Source organism: Asterias amurensis, chromosome 17, assembly GCF_032118995.1.
Source record: "Asterias amurensis chromosome 17, ASM3211899v1".
Lineage (NCBI taxonomy): Eukaryota > Metazoa > Echinodermata > Asteroidea > Forcipulatida > Asteriidae > Asterias > Asterias amurensis.
Window position 1 is genome coordinate 4,930,893 of NC_092664.1, and position 22,211 is coordinate 4,953,103.

At 38.2% G+C, this 22,211-nt stretch overlaps 1 protein-coding gene across 1 annotated transcript; it reads left to right on the forward strand.

The window, feature by feature from the left end:
- Positions 1-7,109: 7,109 nt before the first annotated feature.
- LOC139950008 (uncharacterized) lies at positions 7,110-14,213 on the forward strand. Its single transcript, XM_071948626.1, has 2 exons — positions 7,110-7,240; positions 11,876-14,213. The coding sequence occupies exon 2, from the start codon at positions 11,903-11,905 to the stop codon at positions 13,691-13,693; it is 1,791 nt and encodes a 596-aa protein (XP_071804727.1). The 5' UTR covers positions 7,110-7,240; positions 11,876-11,902; the 3' UTR covers positions 13,694-14,213.
- The last annotated feature ends 7,998 nt before the right edge of the window (positions 14,214-22,211 follow it).

Here is a 22,211-nt window from a genome sequence, read left to right on the forward strand (position 1 = left end):
TAAACAATATGATAGACCACAACAACATTCAACCTGAGATAAACATTTCGGCAACATAAACTTATTATTCAACATCCGGAAAAAATATCATTTCACTCAATAATAATCAAAGTGATAAGAACTTTTTATGTGGTGCATTTTAAAATAATAATACTAATAATAATGATAATAATATCAAAGTCTTATATAGCGCACATATCTACCAAACAAGGTACTCAAGGTGCTGAGTATATACAAACTTTCAGAAAGATAGGTTATTGCAGTGATGAATTCTGAGACCCAATTATTTAGCACCTTATAAGTGTTTACAAGGTGCTATGGCGCATACAGCAGCCACAACCAGGAACACCGGGGTGAACCCCTTCTCTTTCTGATAAAGTGCACTGGGTTATTTTACATGCATTACACAACACATGGGACCAACAGCTTTATGTCTATTCGGAAGGACAAAGCAATGGTTAAGTGTCTTGCTCAAGGTCACACGTGTCACTGCTGGGGATTTGAACCCACACTCTGCTGATCAGAAACACCAGAGTTTGAATTCAGTGCTCTTAACTGCTCGGTCACGACACTTCCAAGTAACCGTATCAGTAATCGTATCAACGAGAAATAACCGTATCAATGGGATTTACATTAGTGCCCTGGTCATTGGGCCAGTAACGTTCCTTCAATCTTGCTCTGCTCCCTGGGGAGTAAAACAACCCTGGGCAAGCTTAGCACTTCAAGGCTTTTTCATAAAAAAATATCAATCTCTGCCCTCGCAGGTACATTTGTACCTCTGGTGGGGAGAAGCAACTCAAAGTAAAGTGTCTTGCTGAAGTACACAAGTGTCATGACCATGACACTTGGATCTTGTCTTTGTACCACAAAATTCAAATCTCTTCTCAAAACTTATCTTATGTCATCCCAGGTTTTCAAGAACTAATTCTTTTGTGTCTATTTTTCTTGTGTTGTCTGTTTTTCTATTGTTTTGTTTTTGGTTTTACTGCGACTTGAACACCCAACAGGGTAGTTGTGTGCATTGTTGTACTATATAAAGATAAATATATTTCACCTCTCTAGGTGACACAAAAGCTGTATCATTTATAAACATAAGTAAGTTCCCCTTGTGGTTTATACTTGAATATAATTTGTAGTTATATAGGTTAAATCAAGTTTTAATTCTTTACGATTTAGTGGTGAAATTTTAGTCACTTAACTCCCCCTATAGCGCAAGTAAAACTCATCAAAACATTAATGGAAGGAATACAATTGATTATCACTTTATAAAACTATTGGCAAGGAAAACTTATGGTTAGAAAGTAAAGCAGCTTTCAATTGTATAAAGCTTTTAAAGAATCATTTCACTTTGAAGTTATGTGGTCAAGCAATATGAAGTATAAGAATCTTAAGCAGTTTTATTGATCTATTATGTGGTTTTGAGAAAGATAAATTCATTGGTCTCATTTTTTTACACTTTTCCCACCAAAACACACATTTTGGTAACAGAGTGTCAACTTTTGTATAGGTTAATTTCAATTTTTTCAATAATAACAACATCTGATACAAAGAAGAAGTTGTTTCAGAATTTATTATCGTTTCACTGTGGATAAAATTAGTTTGTCAATTACAGTTTGGTCAACTGTTTGGTTGTTTTTTTTTAATACAAAAAATTACTGATTTGGAATGGGTTTTTTTCTTCAGTAACCATAGATTCTGATAGTTCTGTTTAAATTGGTTTAATTTGAAATACATATCCTGACAATGTAGCTTTTCAGCTTGAATTTGATGTCTACTTTTAAACAGACTACTCTAAATTTGAATGTGGGATACTTGGTCCTACGATTCTGGACTGACTCTTAATAACATTTTTGTTTGTATGCAGATTGTTTTTTTTTTTCAAATAGTTAAAAAACAAAAGTAGGTATTAATGTTTGGTGTTGAGTGCAACACTGAAGTCATCCCATGCATGTGACTCTTGTTACTGTTGTTGGTCACGGCAGCCTTAACCAAACTGTATGTTATTGCAGTTTGTTTGTTTGTTTGTTTGTTTGTTTGTTTGTTTGTTTGTTTGTTTGTTTGTTTGTTTGTTTGTTTGTTTGTCAATGGTTTAGTCCATCTTTGATTTCATCACCCTGGTGTTCTCTAAAATTAGTTAAGGATCAAGTTGTTTTGCCTGAGCCAGAGAACTTTTGTTGCTACCCTTTAATACTTTTTGGACCATACTACATTTCATGTACCTTTATTTAGTAATGATGTTATTCTTCCATTTTTTTTCTTATATTCTAAGAGATGTACATCACACACAATCGTAGTAAGGACATAAAAGGGTAGCGACGAGTTCTTTCACACCGGCAGGGTAGTGGCCGTGGGATAAAGGCAAGGTTTTAGACGGTAGTTAAAGAACGTGTCACTACTCTTTTAATCCCATTCATAAATGCCTTTTTGGTTAAAAAGCATAATAAAGGAAGAAACCCTGTAAAACATGTACGTATTCCGACAACCTTGAGCTCTGTACGTGTGTTGCATTTATGACTGAGACAGTTTTCAGATAAGCATTCATGCGCATAGTAATCTTGGGGCTAAATGTTTTTCGCATTCCTTTCACACACACCGCAGCCAACTCACCGACAGCGCCTGTAACGAGAAACGTCTTGCACCACGACAAGCGTGTAGTATCCGACATCGGAGCAAGGGGAAATGACGACAGTGAAATAAAATGCAACTTGTTAAGTTTGTTCACGTGTTGGATGTTGCTACAGCTATGTTCGCTTGTGTGTACAACAGTACCATGATTGAAAGTGCATGACAAGTAGACTAGCGCCCGGGCTGACCGGTCGCACAATGGTGAATGCGCATGACAAGTAAAATAGCGCCCTGGCTACCCGGGCACTATTCTACTTGTCATGCTCATTTACCATGTGTTTGAATACTCTTGAAAGTAAATAGCCAAAAAAAAAACTGGCGTGTGATGATAAATGGACCAGTGAGAACTGGACTCTCGGTCATGAACATGTACATGTATGAGATATAGTAACATCAGTTAAATAATGATTTGGTTCCCCTTACCTGTTTCCATGAGTTAGTCTTCATCACCAGCAGTTTGTCAGCACAATAAATCTCCAATAGCACATCATCATGCACAAGCAAATCCATCACTGAGTGTCACTGAACACAACTGTTGGTTTGAGAGGTTAAGATATAATCAATTACATTATCAGTAACTTATTAAATCAACTGGTTTGGCAGACATTGAAACATTGCAAGGCTCTAAATTGAAGTGCATAAAAGTGTGGTGACAATTAAGTCTCTAACAACACAGTCAAATAGTAAAGATTGCATACTCTTCCAGAGCAACTGTAAACATTGTCATAAAAATCATCAAAACCAGTCGGGTCTGATTTTTGGTGTCAGTTGAAAGGTTAAATTCAATGCAGTTTTAATTGAATATCATGTCAAAACTCAGGGTTGAACTGGACATTGTCTGTACCAAAATGTACATTAAAAAAAACATTCCCTAATACACAGACCATCCCCCAGTTGTTGCACAAACAAGGATTAAAACATTACCAGAAATTTGTGAACTGTACCTCTGCGCATGCGCCGACTTCCCTCAAGCATCCCCATTGGGTTTACACAAGTGTGTACATAAAACGACCGCATGATCGCTTTAGACGCTGAAACTACAAAGTGTAACTAGCCTACGTGAAAGACAGATGTTTCATGAAGTTCCTTTGAAATTTTTGGGAAAATCGGAGGAAAAAACTAATTGTACATCATGTGTTTGAAATTTAACGAGCGTATTTCAATGCAACCGCAGTCAAACCAGGCCTAGAACAAACCAAAACATAAAATTACACTTTTTAAAGTAAACAAAGCCATATCAACGACTGTTTGGGTTGTTGTTGCAATAAGCGAAGTTGAGGCCAATATTGTAAATTGTATTCACAGGATATTTTTTTACGATTTAAAGAAACTTCATCATTGTACATCGGGATGTTGAAAATGGGCTATATTCTCAAAGGTAAAGTTCTAGAGCTCTTCTTTTTTAGACCCCAAAGTGCATCAAAGCGCCATGTTAACCGTTCGGCAGCAACAACCCTCGATACTAAAAAAACATGTAACTCGAGGTTTACACATGCTAGTGGACTACATCAAACAGCCGTAGATAGAGCGCAATCTGATTCTTACGTTGGTCTAAAAATATCATGGTCACCATTGAAAAAAAATCAACTTACAAAGGTTCAAAGGTCAAACATAATATCCCACATTCACTAGCAACGCACTTTATCCCGACATGTCTCTGTGTGTGTATGGCAGTATCTAATGTACAATGTATTTCACGCACAATGTACACACACCAATGTCGACGACGAATGTCCTAGCTTTTCACAACGTTACTGGTTTTTTTACACACGGAATAACATGAATTGAAAGGAGATGAGATTGAAATATAGGTAACGAAGTTATCCCTATAGCATTGGATTTATTTCAAAGGTACAATTGATCGGTTTCAATAACTTTTTGAACATTAAATTAGGATGGATGAAAGTTTATAAAAGTTTATTGTGCCGTTGTGGGCGCCGCCATTTCTTTTTGATTCGCTAAGCCCTGCACGTGACCAAATACGCAGCGCCCTTTATCGGATGGTCCAGTTCACAAACTTCTGGTAATGAGAGCTGCCTCCATTGTTTTTTAATTTTATTCTGTTTAAGGGAGGCAAGTTCAAAATGCTAGTATACATGTACCATGACAGGTTATTGGCACCAGACACTAATGGTAATTGCTCAAAGTATTTGTTGGCATAAAAACTTTCTAGGAAACAAGCAATGAAGAGCTGCTGATAGTTTAACATCAGAACATTGTGAGAACTGGCACCCTCTGAAGTAACATAATTTTTGAGAAAGAAGTTATTTCTTACTAAACTATTTGAATTGAGTTCCAGACCTAAGTCGAGTTCTCAAATTCAAGCATCTGAAAGTGAGATGACTGGTCTTTGACAATAATCTAAGGTGTCCAGTACCTTTAAGGCCAAGGTTTTCACCTAATAACAGTGAGACAAATCATAAGTTCTCAAAGAGAAACAAAACTCAACCAAAGATAATTGTTTGATGTTTGTTATCTTTAAATCAAGTAAGGGTTTCATTGTGACAGAAACTTCCTCAACTTTGAGAATTTTTTGGAAAGCTCAACAAAATAATACTGTGCAGAGACCCCAGTAATAAAGTAAATTTTTTAAACTAGTGCTACGGCTGCATGGGTTTAAGGTAAGGGCTGGGTCTAAGGCTAGGGTTAGAGTTTGGGGTTAAAAGTTTGGGGGAAAAAAACGTATGTTTATATTAATTTCCATGTCCTGTAATGTGGTGATTGCAAGTTCCATGAGTTGTGGAAGCATTGAGACTAAAGAGAGGTGCTAAAAATTCATACATAATGAATTGTGGAAAAGGTGGTTCACTTATTGCAGGGGTATTGAAACCTTCCAGTATGTAGGATGAAAATCAACTGATGCAGTCACGCAGTATGCAATTGTATGTTCTAAACTGGACACTGGACATTTATGATGCCATTTGCAACCCCCCCCCTTTTAAAGCCTTTCCACATGGACCATCCTTTTATTGGCTGCATCTCAACTTTTTTGTTACATTCAGCTGCTGCTTTTTTCATACCATTATTTGGCCATTGTTTTTTAGTTTGTAATTTACTCATCAATGACCCCTTGATCCATTCCCACTTTGTCCACTGGTTCATCCAAAGCAAGTTCAATTGCTGCAATGGACAAAAAAAGAAAACAGAATTTGTTTTAAACTTGTCTACGGTGAAGATTCACATGTTCAAAGATAGATGAGCCTTTAAAGTCACCTGGAAATAGAATTTTTCTTCTTTCAAACATAAGAGTATATGCTTATGAACCATAAAACAATTTTTTTAGTAATTGTTTGTCACGATTTATATGTTTAAAAAATATATAAAGTTGTTTGGGGGGCTGACTCTGCCTACCCCTTTTGTGACGTCAATCGAGGCAGACTTTGCCTGCAATGCGTAGAGTAAACACACGTGCAAAAAACATGTACGGTCCAGGTCGTGAGTTTGTGCGTTTTAAATAAGTGATTTTCTGCATTCAGCAGCAATACTCCTGGTCGGCATTGCCGGATAAATGCACCCAAAAAAATGTTTTTGTAATGTACAAACTCACGACTTGGACCGTACATATACTTTGCAAGTATGTTTACTCTACGGATCGCAGGCAAAGTCGCCTCGATTGACGTCACGAACAGCGCCCTCTCGGGTCAGGGCCTATTCTTAAATTTGTAAATGACATAAGAACTAATTTTTTTAAACCTTAGTTAACTATTTATTCACATTCCACTCATCAAAACACATATATTAGTGATAAAAGCTTTATTTTGAAAAAATACCACTTCCAGGTGACTTTAATAAGCACAGTATGGCCCAGAACGCTTTCACACTTGCTTTCCTAAGAACAACTTGCATCAACCTGGCCCACAAATCAACAGTCACAGATCATTCATTCTACAACTTATGAGGAGCTAAAAATCTACATGGAAAACAGTTACTGTCATCTTGAGAAAAAACCAAAAACCAAAACATGGATTTCTAAAGATACGGAGTGTAACTGTAGAGTTAGGTCTAGCAAAGAGTGGGAGTCAACTTTGGGGATAGGATTAGGGCATAAAGAGCTTGGTCTGGGCCTCTGAGAGCTGCATGGACAAAAGTTTTTTATATTTGTTTTTAATAATCACCCAAAACTGGGGATACAAATTATGGTAATCAGTTTGGCACCCCAATTTAGGCCTATTTAGTGTTTGTTTGGTTGTCTGCTGCTTAGAAAATCTTCCCATTAAGGGAACTCTGCGAGCTCCCACAATAGAATACACGTAAATTCTAAGCTGGAAACAGCCAATCTCTTTCACAATACACACACAGTCCCAGTTTTATATGAACCGGTCAGAGGTTAAGGTTATTGTCAAGTTAATGTGTAATGCAGTGAGTACTGTACAGTTAATGATAATACATCACACAGCACAGTGTACAACACAAAAGCTAAATATAGACACGGGACATCCTACATATGAGAAATACATAGGGCTTGGTGTGGCATCGTTGAACGATATACAGAAAGCAACCATTCAGTGTGTTGTGCCAACGTCTAACGGATCAATGTTGGAATTTACTCGTCAACTACAAAATTTGATGTTTCATGCCAGTTGATGTTCATGCCATGTTCTTTCATTAAAACCCAGTAAGTTATATAAATGTGTTGTATTTTGTCAAAATAAGGGTTTACATTATAAAATGCTTTAGATATCATTTCTTTCACAGCAATAATTTAGTGTGTATGAACAACCAAATATAAAAACTTAGAGACTCCATCCAAGTAGTGGCCTGTTGCTTTTTAAAACAAGTTGTACAGACATGTACTGCATCTTAGATGAAACAGCAAAAAACCCTCAAACACCACAGCATGACTTGTACAGCCGATATCGTGCAGCCGATATTGTGCACCATGTACAAACAAGACAAAAACCTTGAGATAGTGGCTTTCAATGAATACAGAGATGATGTATTATTGATATACAATGGCAACAGAAACACAGCAGATTTTATTAACTTGTAGTATGATGATAAGTCTGCACCCAACTTGTTTAGGAGTATTCTTTCACTTGGAGAGCTTCATAATATCATTTACAAATAAGTCTGTGAAGGGAAATGTACATAATAATTATTGCATATGACATGGAAATATTCATTTACTTATAAAGGTAATTTTTGTGTTTCAACACAATATATTATGGTACACGATAAGTCCAAGACACTGCTCTAGAATTGCATGGGTCGTGGGTTCGAATCCCACCCGAGTACATACCTGTGATATCGTTGCGGTACTCGCTGCCAAAACATAGGATTCGAACTGCCTCTAGCTACAGAGGGCAACCTGGGTAGTCTAGTTGGTAAGACACTGCTCTTGAAATGCAAGGGTCGTGGGTTCGAATCCCACCCAAGTAACATGCCTGTGATATTGTTTCACAGGACTCAGGAAAGTACTGAGTATAGTGCTAACACACATATCAGTGTATGGGTGAAAACCAAAACTAAGTTAATGTGTATACTTTAGAGTATACAGGTAGTTATAATGTAGGTAATTGATAGTTGTCATGTAGGTACAGAGACGATTGATATAGGCTTGAAACAATGGTTAAAAAACTACAGTATACTTTGCCTTATTTTTCAAACATTTTTTTCTTCTTAACGCACTGGTTCCCATGAATTCCCATTTAATTTCCCCTAATGATCTCAACCAAGGATCTAGTTTACAATTCTGAACCCATCAATCTTAAATTTGTACACTGGACTTGTTTGCATTGTTTAAACGGAGAGAAGTCCAACGTTTAAGCCTCATACAATATCCCAAAACCTGTTAAACAGAAAATGCTGCTTAGCAAATTTCTTGACTGAGCAAAAAATGAGTGGGGCACGTGTTGCAACAGTATAAACTAATGATGGAATGTTGACGGGTAACTGACTTACTTATGTTTAAGGAGAATAGGAATACAGTACAAATTATGCTAAGGAATCAAAATAACTGTTCAGCCAATGCAGCTCATCAAACCTCCAATGAACTGTTGGCTGGTAAACAGTTTCTGCTAAGCAGGATTGTTCTGTGTTTAGCAAAGTTGTATGTTAAGGTTTTTAGAAATTGGGCCCTAGGCTACACCAGACAACTACATGTATGCTAGCATTCAAAAATACTCAGTCTAATAACAGTTTTGTTACAGTAAAAGGAAACTTATCCATTGAATTCAAAATTGTTGTCCTCTGCTCAATTTGACAGGGGTGTCACAAGGCTCATTGAGTTATTCTCCCTTCAAATATAAACACCTTTTCACCCATGTAAATTTCCAAAGGTTCCAGCATCAACCTTGAACAAATGTCCCTACAACTCTTGGTTAAGACATGGAGGAAGGAAGAGAAGGAGTATGAACGACCCGCCAACCGCAAAGTAACAAAAGAAACGCTGCACGACCAATTAACTAGAGGGATTAGATCTCTTTGTACAGAAGGCTTGGTACCGCCATTCTGCACTGTTGCCTGCATGTAAAGTTTAATCACTGGAGAAAAGAATTGCGAAAATACACAGTTTTCGCATGCGCAGTGTGTTTTCTTTGTCTTTCATGGATGCGCACATGGTAGAAACGATTGCGTTGCTTTTTCCCAGTTCTTTTGTTTTTTTTTCACATGAAAATCGGAGTTGTAGAAGGTGAGTTGTGATTGACTTCTTCATTTACCGTTTGTGGTGTTTTCGTAGAAATATCATAGCATATTTTTACATTTTTGGAAACTTTCCGGTCACTACTGGTGGATCAAAGTTTGGGTATAAGCACACGAGGGTGGTTGGTATTCAATTGTGTTTTTCGTTTTGGTGACCATGAGTGGCCAAAAATTTTATCAGGTCTCCAAAAACTAGTCTTTTCTGTATTATATCCATACGACATACAACTCCATAGTTGCGGGAAGAACCAAGTGCGCACGCACAAACTCACATACACCAGGTCGCCCATTGTTTGTGTAAGGTATGTGGGTGATTACGAGGCCTCGTTAAGCGACCGCGGTACCACAGGTTCGACTTTTGAAGTCCCTTCGTTCGAACTCCTTCTCTTCCTTCCTCCATGGTTAAGAGTACTATTTTTTTCAGGTCATTCAAAAACAACCCATGTCAACAACCCCAAGCTTTAATATCCAGGCCAAAATGCTTTGGGCCACCCATTCACAAAATTACAATAAACATTCTCTGTCCACTTCCCCCATGACAACAAACATTCTTCCCCCCCCCCCCCCCCCCCCCCCCCGTCCCCTCGCTCAATGTTGATGGGAGCGCCAAAGACTGTGCAAGGAGAGCCAGAAGAGCAAACATTGAAAGGGGGGGGCATGGGGCCATGGTGCAGGGGCCCAAACGAGATATGGCCTAAATTGTCTCAGATTTGTCAGCGTGAAGTAAAGAAGTAAAAAAAGAAAAAAAGAAAAAAAGAAGACAAAAAAAGGCTTTAACAGACAATAAAAGTTTATGATGAGTACAGCGTTTACCCTTTGGGCACAGATTAATTTTTCAAACAGCACAAAAAAAAAAGAACATACTCAACCATGTTTTTTCCCACAAAAATTCAATAGCACCCCATGTTGACCACCACACCAAACAAAAACTCAACAATCGCTCGAAACAACCAGATGAGGGCGGTATGTACAGTATGGGGGTTGTAGTTTTAAAGTTATGACTGTTTATAAAAGTCCAACTTGACGTGTTTCGTGGTGGTTGCTCTGATCGCCATGTGCACCAATGGGTTAAAACAATATTCAAAACAGCAAGAATGTTTTGTTGGGGGGGGGGGGGTTATCAATGTTCCTTTCTTGCTGAGACTGGCAAAGAGAGCCAACATTGAATAGGGGCATGAAGACCGTGGTTTGGGGACCCAAAGAGATTTGGCCGGGATTAAAGGTCACAATTGGTCCAAATTTGACATTGTACCCTTTTTATTTTCGCTAGTATAAGTATCGGATTCTTTAGGGTCTACAAATATTCATGAGGCAGTTGTTCGTTGTCTATCTATATTCGGGGGGGGGGGTGTAAGTGCACCCTTCATGGAAGGAAAAAAAGTAGCACTCTCTATGTTTAACGAAATAGAATATATTTTCATGGACCATTTTGCGAATTATAATTTCTTTTGGTGCATGCTATATTTGCAATCAAATTGGCCCAGTGGTTTTTTCCCTGTCTTTCACCCTCTGTGGACCAATTTGTACCCGACTCCTCCTGGCATATCCCTGCATCCAAGTTTAAAAAGGTTATTGGGTTTTTGTGCACAGAGCTGTCAAATAGAAATCACAACTTATAACTGGTCAATTGACCCAAGACTCGTACATGTACCCAACCTGAACAAGTTTGGCACCATCGGATGGCGATTTTATAGGGCTTTCATCTTGTACAAATTGTCACCTGGAAGTGGTATTTTGTCAAAATAAAGCCTTTGTCACCAAAATATGTATTTTGATGAGTAGGATATGAATAAACATATAACTAAGGTTCTAAAAACGTAGTTTCCATTTTATTAACAAATTTAAAAGTAGGCCCGACCCGAGGGGGCGCTGTTCGTGTTGTCAATTGAGGCGCGATATTTGAAGCTTGACGCTCGAACCGTTTGCTGCACAGCAATGGAAAAGGCGTCGGGCCAGACCACTTTGCAAACTGACCCCATTTTTAGTTGTTTTGCTGCCTCCAGCAGCAATACACCTGGTCGACATTGCCAGAAAAATGCAAGAAATAAACCTTTTTTTGAAACGTAAAAACTCACGACTAGGACTTGCATGTACTTGCACGTACGTGTGTTCGATGTTTGATCGAAGCAAAGTCGATTGACGTCACAAAAGGGGTAGGTGGAGTAACCCCCAAACAACTTTATCTATTTTTTTAACATATAAATCGTTACAAACAATTACCCAAAAAATTCTTTTATTGTTCATTAACATATACTATAATGTTTGAAGAAGAAAAGAATTCTATTTCCAGGTGACTTTAATATTATGACAATTCTCTAGGCGGGGCCAGCAGACAGGAAGTGGACCTACTACCCCTCCAAAATGTATCCACTTGGTGTATGCGTAGGGGCCATACACACAGTGCGTGTGACACAATAGAAAAGCCTACTTGATTGGTCGTCATAGAAAACAAAACAAAAAACAATGCGATATGCAATCCTTAAATCTAAAAAATCTTTAACTTTATGCCCAGGATTGTAATATGTTAAAGAAATCATTGATAAGGAAACTACTGGGATATGTAGAAGGATCTCATCAAATTGAGTCAATTTCTTCTTTTACTTCACAGATCATCGTTGAAGCAACTTCCAACAAAATGGCATCCAATATAACAGCTCAGTCAGTGCTAGCAGAAATAAGTCAGGATCATCTTGAATGTCCAATTTGCAGTGGACGCTTTAAGCAACCGAAACTACTGGAGTGTTCTCATTCATTTTGTCTTGAATGCCTTCAACAACTCAGACAGAATAGTCCAAGTACTACAAGGCTTTCATGTCCAGTGTGTAGACAAGAAACTCTAATAAATGAAAATGGCATTGATGATCTCAAAACAAATTTAACAGTCCTTTCATTGATAGAAGCAATTGAAATACAGGAAACCGAACTGACACAACAACAAAGAAAACCATTACACAGTCAGGAGTTTGTTTCCAAGTGTAGCAAGCATACTGGCAAGGATCTTATCATGTATTGTGAAACATGCAATAATCTGATATGTACAACTTGCATTGCTAAAGACCACAGAATGCACCCTGTAATAGAACTGAGTGAAGCTTCAGACAAAAGTAAACAACATGCCACAGAACTTCTAGCAGAAGTAAGACAGAGTATCACAACCTTCAACATTGCCATTCAAGAAATAGACATGTCCCATAAGACATTAAACTCTATGTTTGCTGCCACCAAAGAGAAAATCACAAAGAAGGCTGATGAGAAGATTGCCAAGGTGGCTGCCAGGATCAGAGAGGAGAAGCAGAAACTGATGCAAGAGGCAGAACAGATTTATAAAGACAGAGTCAAGACAATGAAAACTGCACGAGCTACAAACAGCAAAGAGAAAAACAAAGCAAAGCTCAAGCAGGATGAGGTAATTCAACTCATGGATCAACGGATCAAGATTGTACATCATATAGAACAACTCTTGCAAGACCTCAAAGAATACAGAGAGAAGAAATCAACAAAAATACCTAATGGGTTGGCTTATATGAACTTTAAAGAAGGCCAGAACTCACTAGGGAGACTGGTACTGAAAGATGAACGACAAGTAGAATCAGCAACTTCTGCACTGGCCAAAGATCTAACATCACTATCAAGGAAACACTTAAATCAAAATAAATGGACATTAAAAACAGAAATTTCTAAATACCAGAACAAAAACCAAAAGATGGTGAGAATGCGTGCAAGGGATGTTGCTGCATACTCTAATAGTGATATTGTTGTTCTAGATCAATACCGTAGCTTGATTATAATACCAGCAGAGAGCAATCCTCAATCCTATGTTGTCTCACAAGAACTATCAATCCAAGGTATTACCGCACCAAGCAGAGTGACTGTGAATAAGAATGATGAGCTCATTGTTCTAGATGATGAAACAGTCAAGATCTTCAACAGCAATTATAAGCTCCTCCATCTGTTCAATCCAGGCAGTAGACCATCATGTATTGCAGTGGATGACCACAATCTGATAACAGTGGGTTATGAAGACAAGGCAGAGATCTCTCTACACAAACCAGATGGATCCCTCATAAGAACACTGTCTGCTCCAGGGATTCGTGGATTCTTGACTACCTACAAACAGCGACTCATCTACACCAACTGGGGTGGCAGGAAGTTAGTATCAGTAACCTACAAGGGTAATATGGTATTCTCAGTAGATTTCAATCAGTCTGGGTTGCTTAGTGGTGTGTGTAATTGTGATGAGGATGGAAGCATCTATGTTGCTGTAGTAGAAGGACTATTCTCATCAATCCAACATTACAGTCCTGATGGCAAGTACATTGGATGTATCATCAATGATTGTGAAGATCCCTATGGTCTCACATTCACACCAGCTGGTGATCTGGTTGCGGCTACATCCAACTCAGTTCATATCTATCAGCATGAGTAAAGAACATCAACGAACATTATGCTGGACCACAATCACAATAACTTTCGAGCTGAGATAAACATTTCGACAACACATAAATTACAACTGATCATCATTAGATGATCAGTTGTATCGTTTATAAATAATAGTCAGTTCTGTGGTTATCAGTTTACATAGTATATAATTATAAAAGCTCAATCAAATTTAAATCCTTTGAGGTTTTGTTGTGGGATTTCTGTGACTTAACAACCCCTCTAGCAACAGTAATACTCATCAAAACTTTAGTGAGAGGCATACGTTGGTAATCATTTATAAAATTATTGGTACTATAAACTTTCAGCTAGTAGTAAAGCAGATTTTGATTCTATGAAGCATTTTGAGAAGTTATGTGGTCAAGAAAAATATGTCAGTATTTAAACACCTACCTGACCGGAATGTTTTCAACGGAAATGGTATTGTAACTTGTTTATAATGCACTTGTTCACCATTTGAATGTAATTTTGATATGGTACACTTCTTAATTTTTTGTAATTATCAATTACCACCTGATAAATATACACAGACACAAGGATTTGTTGTTGTAGTGAACTCTGCCAAGAGTTAATTTATTCCGTACTCTGAATTCGGTGGTAAAACGCCCATTCATAATAATATAAGGGATTTCCCTTTATTTAATTCCATCCAGTGATATCCACACTCATAAAGAAGTATACCAGTTCCCATTATAATACACTTTGCGACCAATTCGCAAAGGGTCCCAATCCCTCACTTTGCGAACGGTAAATTTCCAATCCGCAAAGGTTCCCACTTCTCGGCGATTTGCCAAAGAAGGTACCAGACTAATTACAATTATTATAATTATAAATGCACTCATTGACTGGAGAAAACTCCGGGTCAATGAGGTTCCCACTTCCAGCGAGTTGCCAAGAAGGTACCAAATTAATCTACTTCTTTATATACAATCACATCATTTTATTACCACCATATTTATCCATATCAATTCACATAAATGAATTTACCACTTCCTCACAGGCTACAATGCCTATTAGCTTCTTGTTGATAGGAACAACCTAAACTTACCGCCAAAGCAAATTTTGATATAAAAATTTGCCCAAACACCCCCCCCCCCCTTTTTTTTATTTTTTATTTTTTTTATTTTTTTTTTTTTTTTTATTTTTTTTTTTTTTTTTTACAAAACTTTCTCCGAGTGTCAACCCGTCTGATAAATTTTGATGGAACCAAATGAATCATGTCTTGCCAGTACGCACCTTCCGGGAAGGGTTAATGAGATGGGGGTGTTTTATAACAGGTGCGTTTTGCATCTCCCGAAGTATCTTCTTTGCATACATATTTAAATCCCAAGTGCAGCGTTTTTCTGCCCTCCTTTAACTTTACCTTGATACTTCACCCTTAACAAAATGTCTGACCAAATTAACCGTGTGTTGGGTAGGATGTTCCTAATTACCTTTAGGCTCTCTTTACCCTATGTCTACTCTGTCCCGAACTTTCCTTCAAGATATCTTTGGTCCTTAGATATAACACTATTGTCGTCGGGACCTCGCCTTTTGCCAGGTATCTACTGAGCCTAGTACCAGCCGTCCAGGCGTGCCCCAGACACGTCTTTCCATGTCACTTGTACCACCACTGTGTCGCTGCTGTGGCAAATTATACTGTCCCGGTATCCACGTTCTTGCTTCGGATTGATGAACATCTTTAGGCTCTCTTTACCCTATGTCTTATCTGTCCCGAATTTTCCTTCACGATATCTTTGGTCCTTATATGTAACACTATTGTCGTCGGGACCTCGCCTTTTGCCAGGAGTCTCCTGAGCCTAGTCCCAGCCGTCCAGGCGTGCCCCAGACACGCCTTTCCATGTCACTGTACCTCCACCGTGCCGCTGCTGTGGCGAATGATACTGTCCCGGTACCCACGTTCTTGCATCGGATTGATGAACATCTTTAGGCTCCCTTTTACCCTATGTCTTATCTGTCCCGAATTTTCCTTCAAGATATCTTTGGTCCTTAGATGTAACACTATTGCCGTCGGGACCTCGCCTTTTGCCGTATCTCCTGAGCCTAGTCCCAGCCGTCCAGGCGTGCCCCAGACACCCCTTTCCATTTCACTGTACCACCACTGTGCCGCTGCTGTGGCGAATGATACTGTCCCCGATAAACATCTGTATAAAAACAAATTCAAAGAAAAACAGCCTGGGTAATCTGTTCTGACCAATATTTTATCTTGTCAAAGTCTTGTATGTAGTTGAAAATGTTGTACACAATTTGTTAACAACCAACTCAACATTCACCAATCTTGTAAATGATTATTTATCTTAAACGGCAATATGCTAATTAAAGAAGCGGTTGTCTACACTGCTTATTTATGACCTTGCTACAAGCTACCCCTTTTTAGACAATTGAAAACATTAAGTCTGGCCTAATGTAGGATTCAAGTGCTCCAGACTTCCATCTCCCCATACTTTTGATTTGTTCCTCCCGAACCCCAAACATATCCTGCAACTATGAAATGAAAAGGGTGTGGGGTTTACCTGAAGGCCTTAATCCCTACTTTAAGATGTGATTAACTTGTCTGGCTGACATAGGGTCCCCCCTCAATGTACAAACGGTGAAGTATTGGCATTCCTGTCAATAGAAATGATTGAACTTTACCCACTTGATCCGTTTTTGAATATCTTAGAACTACTTGCAAATTCCCTTCCTGATTAAAGGAAATATCACCAATACGCAACGCCCGGGAATTTGCCATCGTGAGTTGTAAACTCACTCACCCTCAGAATAACCGAAAAGGGCAACCAAGAATGCTGCTTTTAACAGCAGAGCTTCATATGCTGATTATACTTTAAACATTAACTATGCTACTTTAATAAAGGTCATATAAGTCAAATATGGTATGTCTGCAAGCTATGCTGCAACCGGATGAAGATGTCTGCAAGCTATGCTGCAACCGGAGCAACTCATAATCATTCATCTTCTCTTTTCATCTTCACACTCTTCTACGTTTGCATCGAACATTTTTGTCTTCACTGTAAAAATTACACCCTGTAATTGAACCTATTTTTAATCATGCATCTTGTCATTTCATGTGTATGCTCTGTTACATTTTAATCCAACATTATAATGGGTTACTTTTTGTAACCACTTTACGAATTGTTATCTTCACTGCCAATAATTACACCCTGTAACTTGAATAACCGGATCACTCGATCATTTTTAATCATGCGTCTTCTCATCTCATGTACATACTCTGTACGTTTAGTCCCACATTATAATGTTTGTTACTTTTTGTAACGACCGAATTTTCGTCTTTACTGACAATAATTACACCCTGTAACTTGAATAACCGGATCAATTGATAATTTTTAATCATGCGCCTTTGTTGTTCAAATACGTAAGCTTTACGGTTTAGCCCGCCTCCATTGTTCGTTACATTTTGTACCGACATTTTTACGACACAACGTGTCATTGCCATGGAACATCAGTGCTGTGTTGACCGCCAGATACGAAAAACCAACCGATATTGGAAACGTACACCTGATCTATGCAAATCAACGCTTTCAGGTTCAAGCTAGTACTGACCTCCCTGCTAAGCTATGGTAGCTGCTACTGTTACCGATGATACTTAAACTATATAACGACTAAAAAAAAGACTAAATTAACAAAGCTTTAACGTGTATATTGATAGCATAGCCAGATAAGCCTTACCCTGGGTACCGCACCCAGTCCTATTCAATGTTCCCGCCAAACCATTGAACCGTGTAACTCTTTATACTTAACAAGTATAAAGCAGATTTATTCTAATTCGCCTCAGGACCCAACCGAATAATTCAATATTTTGCAGACTGGCGGTAAAAACTAACCAGACTGCTCAGCACTGGAAATGTAATGGAACATCTTGAATCTTGCCGAGGGTCCAAGCGTCTACAATCCTCTTTCATCTTGGAAACAATGAAACTACCCTTGGGATCCTCCCATTTGTGCAATTTATGAACATATGAAATATAACTGCAAGCATAGCGAATCACACTGGATTCACCAACTCAAGACAGTCAAGTCCTTTGGACTAAACATAAACACTGGTGTTAAATAAATTCCCGTTACCCCCACTTCACTTCTGCTTGAGAACTATAATGTTGTTTATATTCTGTAACTCAAGTATAAATTAATTTTTTTTTAAAGTTGTTCTTATATATTTGTTACTATAACTATCTCATGTAAGTAACCCCCCTTTTTTCCACAGGTCCCTCATACCTATTTTTAATACCATCGTACTTTTGATCTTGCTTTTCTCTATGAATTGACCATTGTTAATTGCATCATGATGCAACTTGTTCTCTAGTTCTACCCTTTCATGTTTCCCTGCATTGTTAACGAACGATGCATTTACCACTTTTATGGTCCAGTAATCCATCCTTTCATATGAAACCTCCTTTGTCCTCGCCACTCTACTCGTATTGGTTCATAGCCCCCAATTGTTTCTGAAATAGAAACTTTGATTGGCTGTTATTTTCCCGCTTCTTTCTTTCCCGCTTCTTTCTTTCTTTAATCCATTTCCCCTCTCTTTTTCTATGAATGGATATGTATTTGTTTGTACTTGTTTTATGCCTCTGAACTAGGTCCAGTTTGGATCGAAAGCTAAGGCCATCTATACCACCCTATTCATTAAACATATGAAATACCAGATACGTATGTACAAATGGAAGAAGATGCAAAGGTCTTTAATTTTAATATTATGCAATAGGCTACCCCTTGATTTATGGAAGCTGGCCATTTAGTGCCTAATAATGATCAATCATTCCGAAAGGTCATAATGAAACTTGGTATTGCCCTTCTATTCTTTATGTACCCTTTGTTCTAGAGCTTGATTAACACATGGTGCTGTGACGTGCAATGCCCATAATTCATCGTCAATTATGCCCATGATCTAACTGGTGTTAATTGCTGCCTCATTCTAAAAGTGCGCCATCCCCCCTTATTGGACGAGCTGCTGCTCTCTGTGCGTACGATCTGACACTATTTCAATAATTCTATGTGTTCTATGGAGATGAGCTCGCAAATACACTGCTACATAAGTCAAAAATGCAGAGGTCCATGTAATGTATAGAAGTAATTGGACGCCTGTGTTTATTATCTTTCCATATTATAAAACCCCCCTCGTTTACAGCCAGCAAGAATTATTGTGTCTTGACCGCTATTTGTACTAATATAGGGTCACTCTGCTTTATAAGATCACAGCGAAATCCACAAACTCGCTATGAATAATCTTAAAAATTTTAAGGTTAGCGGTAGGCTATTTGTACTACTATAGGGTCACTCTTCTTTGTAAGATCACAGCAAAATCCACAAACTCGCTATGAATAATCTTAAAAATGTTAAGGTTAGCGGTAGGCCCTCGCCCAATTCGCTACAAACCGATATCAATGGATTAAAGGGAGTTGACGGTTAATTCATATGCTGCATGTTATCCGCCATCGGTATGCTTCAAGAGCCCGCTGTGCAATCAATGGACCCCCACATGCAACTGCTCCCTACTGTACTTATTTTGCACCCTGCATTTGAAAGTTGGGCACCACCCAGTTCTATTGAAGATGATGTCCCTCCTAACCTACTACATGCCCCATCCCTGTTATGTATGGAATACCCTGAATATTGACTAGAGTTTGCCAAGTTGTACACTAAACTACTAGGCTTACTTATTCCTGATTGGCCTGACTGACACAAGCTCTGACTAACTTTCATATTAAACGGCAAGCTGCCAGAAAAATTATGATTGTCCGCCCTTTCTTGTCCTTGTGTACCTGTACTCATGCTTTGAGAATGTTGGTCCGTTATACACCGAGTTACGTGTAAAGGCCATGAAATATCCTGACTATTAATCTGTGGGATGTTCGCAATTATTGGCCCTTTATACATACTAGATGTTTGAAACCTTTCCGTATTCACGGTACTCGTGTTACCTACTAGCGTTACTGTTGGGGCTGTACTTGCCCCAGCATTAGGTCTGAAAATGTAGCGACTCACCCGATTTGCCCGGCTAGTAAGCCATCGGCTTCACCACTCTCTGTAGCCGCCCATCTTCGCCCTCCTCATCAGGTATCACTTGGATTTCTTCAATGCGGTTCCCACTTCCAGCGAGTTGCCAAGAAGGTACCGAATTTTGCGAAACTATACAATCTATCTTAACTCCTGGGTGGCAGAATATTCAATGACGGTTCCCAGAAAGACATGCACCCTTTCCCCAAATGCATTGCTTTGGTTGGTTGAAAAGAACAATGGAACCACGTCTGAATGCGCCCTGACAATCCCAATCGCTTATAGCCCCGACTGTGCAACCTGACTATAATTATGCATATTTCCTGGTGTTAAATCGGTTTACTGCGTTACGCATTAAACCCTATTAAAAAATCAGGCCACAACTAAAAACATTTCTGCCAATGAGAGCACGCGTCGAAGGACAATGCCACTGACGTCATTTGTGGGAGTTTGCTTTGTTATACCTCCATGCTGTAACAAAGTGGCTTTACAAATTGAAGCTCCTAACTATAACAATCTGTGGTTGATTATGTAACAGGGCTTTTGGCAAATCTCTCAGAAAAGCGCTGGACATGGGCATTCGAAATGATTGTTTTTTTACACAATTGAAATTTCTATTTATAATAATATGACTCGATTTCCTTATTTATTGAAAACATTTGAAGTGAAATTCAGCAAAGTTCATGACTTAAAGCAGGTCTTTAAGTTTGAATTTGAGAAGAGATACTGACAGTAACGGTTTTCAGATTATGTGTTCCGAATATGGATTATTCATCCTGTCTGGACATAATCACTCTGAATTTAGAGCGATGTTTCAAAAACAGGAATATTCATTGAAATGAAATGTTCTAAGATTAAATGTAGTTTTCTTGTATATATATCTGTAACAGAGTGACCTAATTGACTTAGTTAATAATAATCATAACAACCGTATTTATAGAGCGCCTTTTCCAAAGAAAATTATTACCAATTTATCTCCAGTAACCATAGATTTTTTTCATTATATTTAATATTTTTTACTTTTGAATACATGTCCAGGCATTGGTGTTTGAAGCTTTGCATGGTGTGGAGAATAAGAGTGCCTAAAAATAAAAATAAGAATAGTAAACTTGCCGGTACAACCATGAGTAAAATCTCTTTTAAAGGAATGGTGGCTCCGAAAAGAGTCGGTTTGGTTTTATACGTTTCAAACACTATGCTCTGCTCATCTTCAGGAGGAACATTCCTCATTCTCATGAAGATGAGCAGAGTATACTGTTTGAAATATCAAGACCAAACCGGCTCTTTTTAGAGCCACTACTCCTTCAAATGAGATTTTACTCATTGTTTGCCCGCAAGTTTATTATTCTTATTTATATTTAACGTTACTCTTATGTCCGGGCAATATAGCTTTGCAGCTTTAATTTGATGTCAACTTTGTAACAGGTAAAATGTTTGGTGTTGAGTGCAACCCTGGAGAAAGTCATCCCATGCATGTGTGACTCTTGTTACTGGTGTTACTCACAGCAGCCTTAACAATTAATTTCGGATCAAGATTTTTTGCCTAAAGCTAGAGAATCTCTGTTGCTACATTTTTAAAGGCACTGAACACGTTTGGTAATTGTCAAAGACCAATATTCTCACTTGGTGTATCCCAACATGTGCGTAAAATCACAAGTCTGGAAAAATTTGGACCCAATTGGTCATTGAAGTTGCTGTACAAAATAGTGTGCTTTCAGATAGGAATAAAAGGCTTCTGGCCAGCAGTCATTTTATTATTTAAGTGAGAAACTACCTCTTTCTCAAAAACTACATTACTTCAGAGGGAGTCGTTTCTCAAAATGTTTTATACTACCAACAGCTCTCTGTTGCTTGTTACAAAATAAGGTTTTATGCTATATTTTTAGTAATTAACTAACGTGTACAGTGCCCTTAATACCCTTTTGGACTATACTGCATTTCACGTACTCTTATTTAGTTTGTATATATATTTTTCTTCCAATTGTTTTTTTTCTGAATATGTTCATGGCACACAATCTTTGGTTAATGTAACAATAATCAGTCATTAATTGTTTTACCTACATATATAATTTAAGTAATTCTTAATTTGTATGCTATATTTTTTTTCTATCATAGTTATAACTAGCAGAGAGTAAACATTGAAATAAATATTATAATACAAATCACCGCTTTGTTTAATTTCTCTTGTCACTGGGTGAGCTCATTGGCCTGGCAGTTCTACTCTAGAATGAGGAAGGTGGACTACCATCTCAACTGCCTCAGTATTTCAATATGATTCAAACTTGCTCCTTGTCACTGGGTGAGCTCATTGGCCTAGCAGTTAAGATCTACTCTAGAATGAGGAAGGTGGACTACCATCTCAACTGCCTCAGTATTTCAATATGATTCAAACTTGCTCCTTGTCACTGGGTGAGCTCATTGGCCTAGCAGTTAAGATCTACTCTAGAATGAGGAAGGTGGACTACCATCTCATCTGCCTCAGTATTTCAATA

Excerpts from the sequence above, each read along its gene's own strand:
- LOC139950008 (XM_071948626.1), top strand. The coding sequence starts at position 11,903 with ATGGCATCCAATATAACAGCTCAGTCAGTGCTAGCAGAAATAAGTCAG.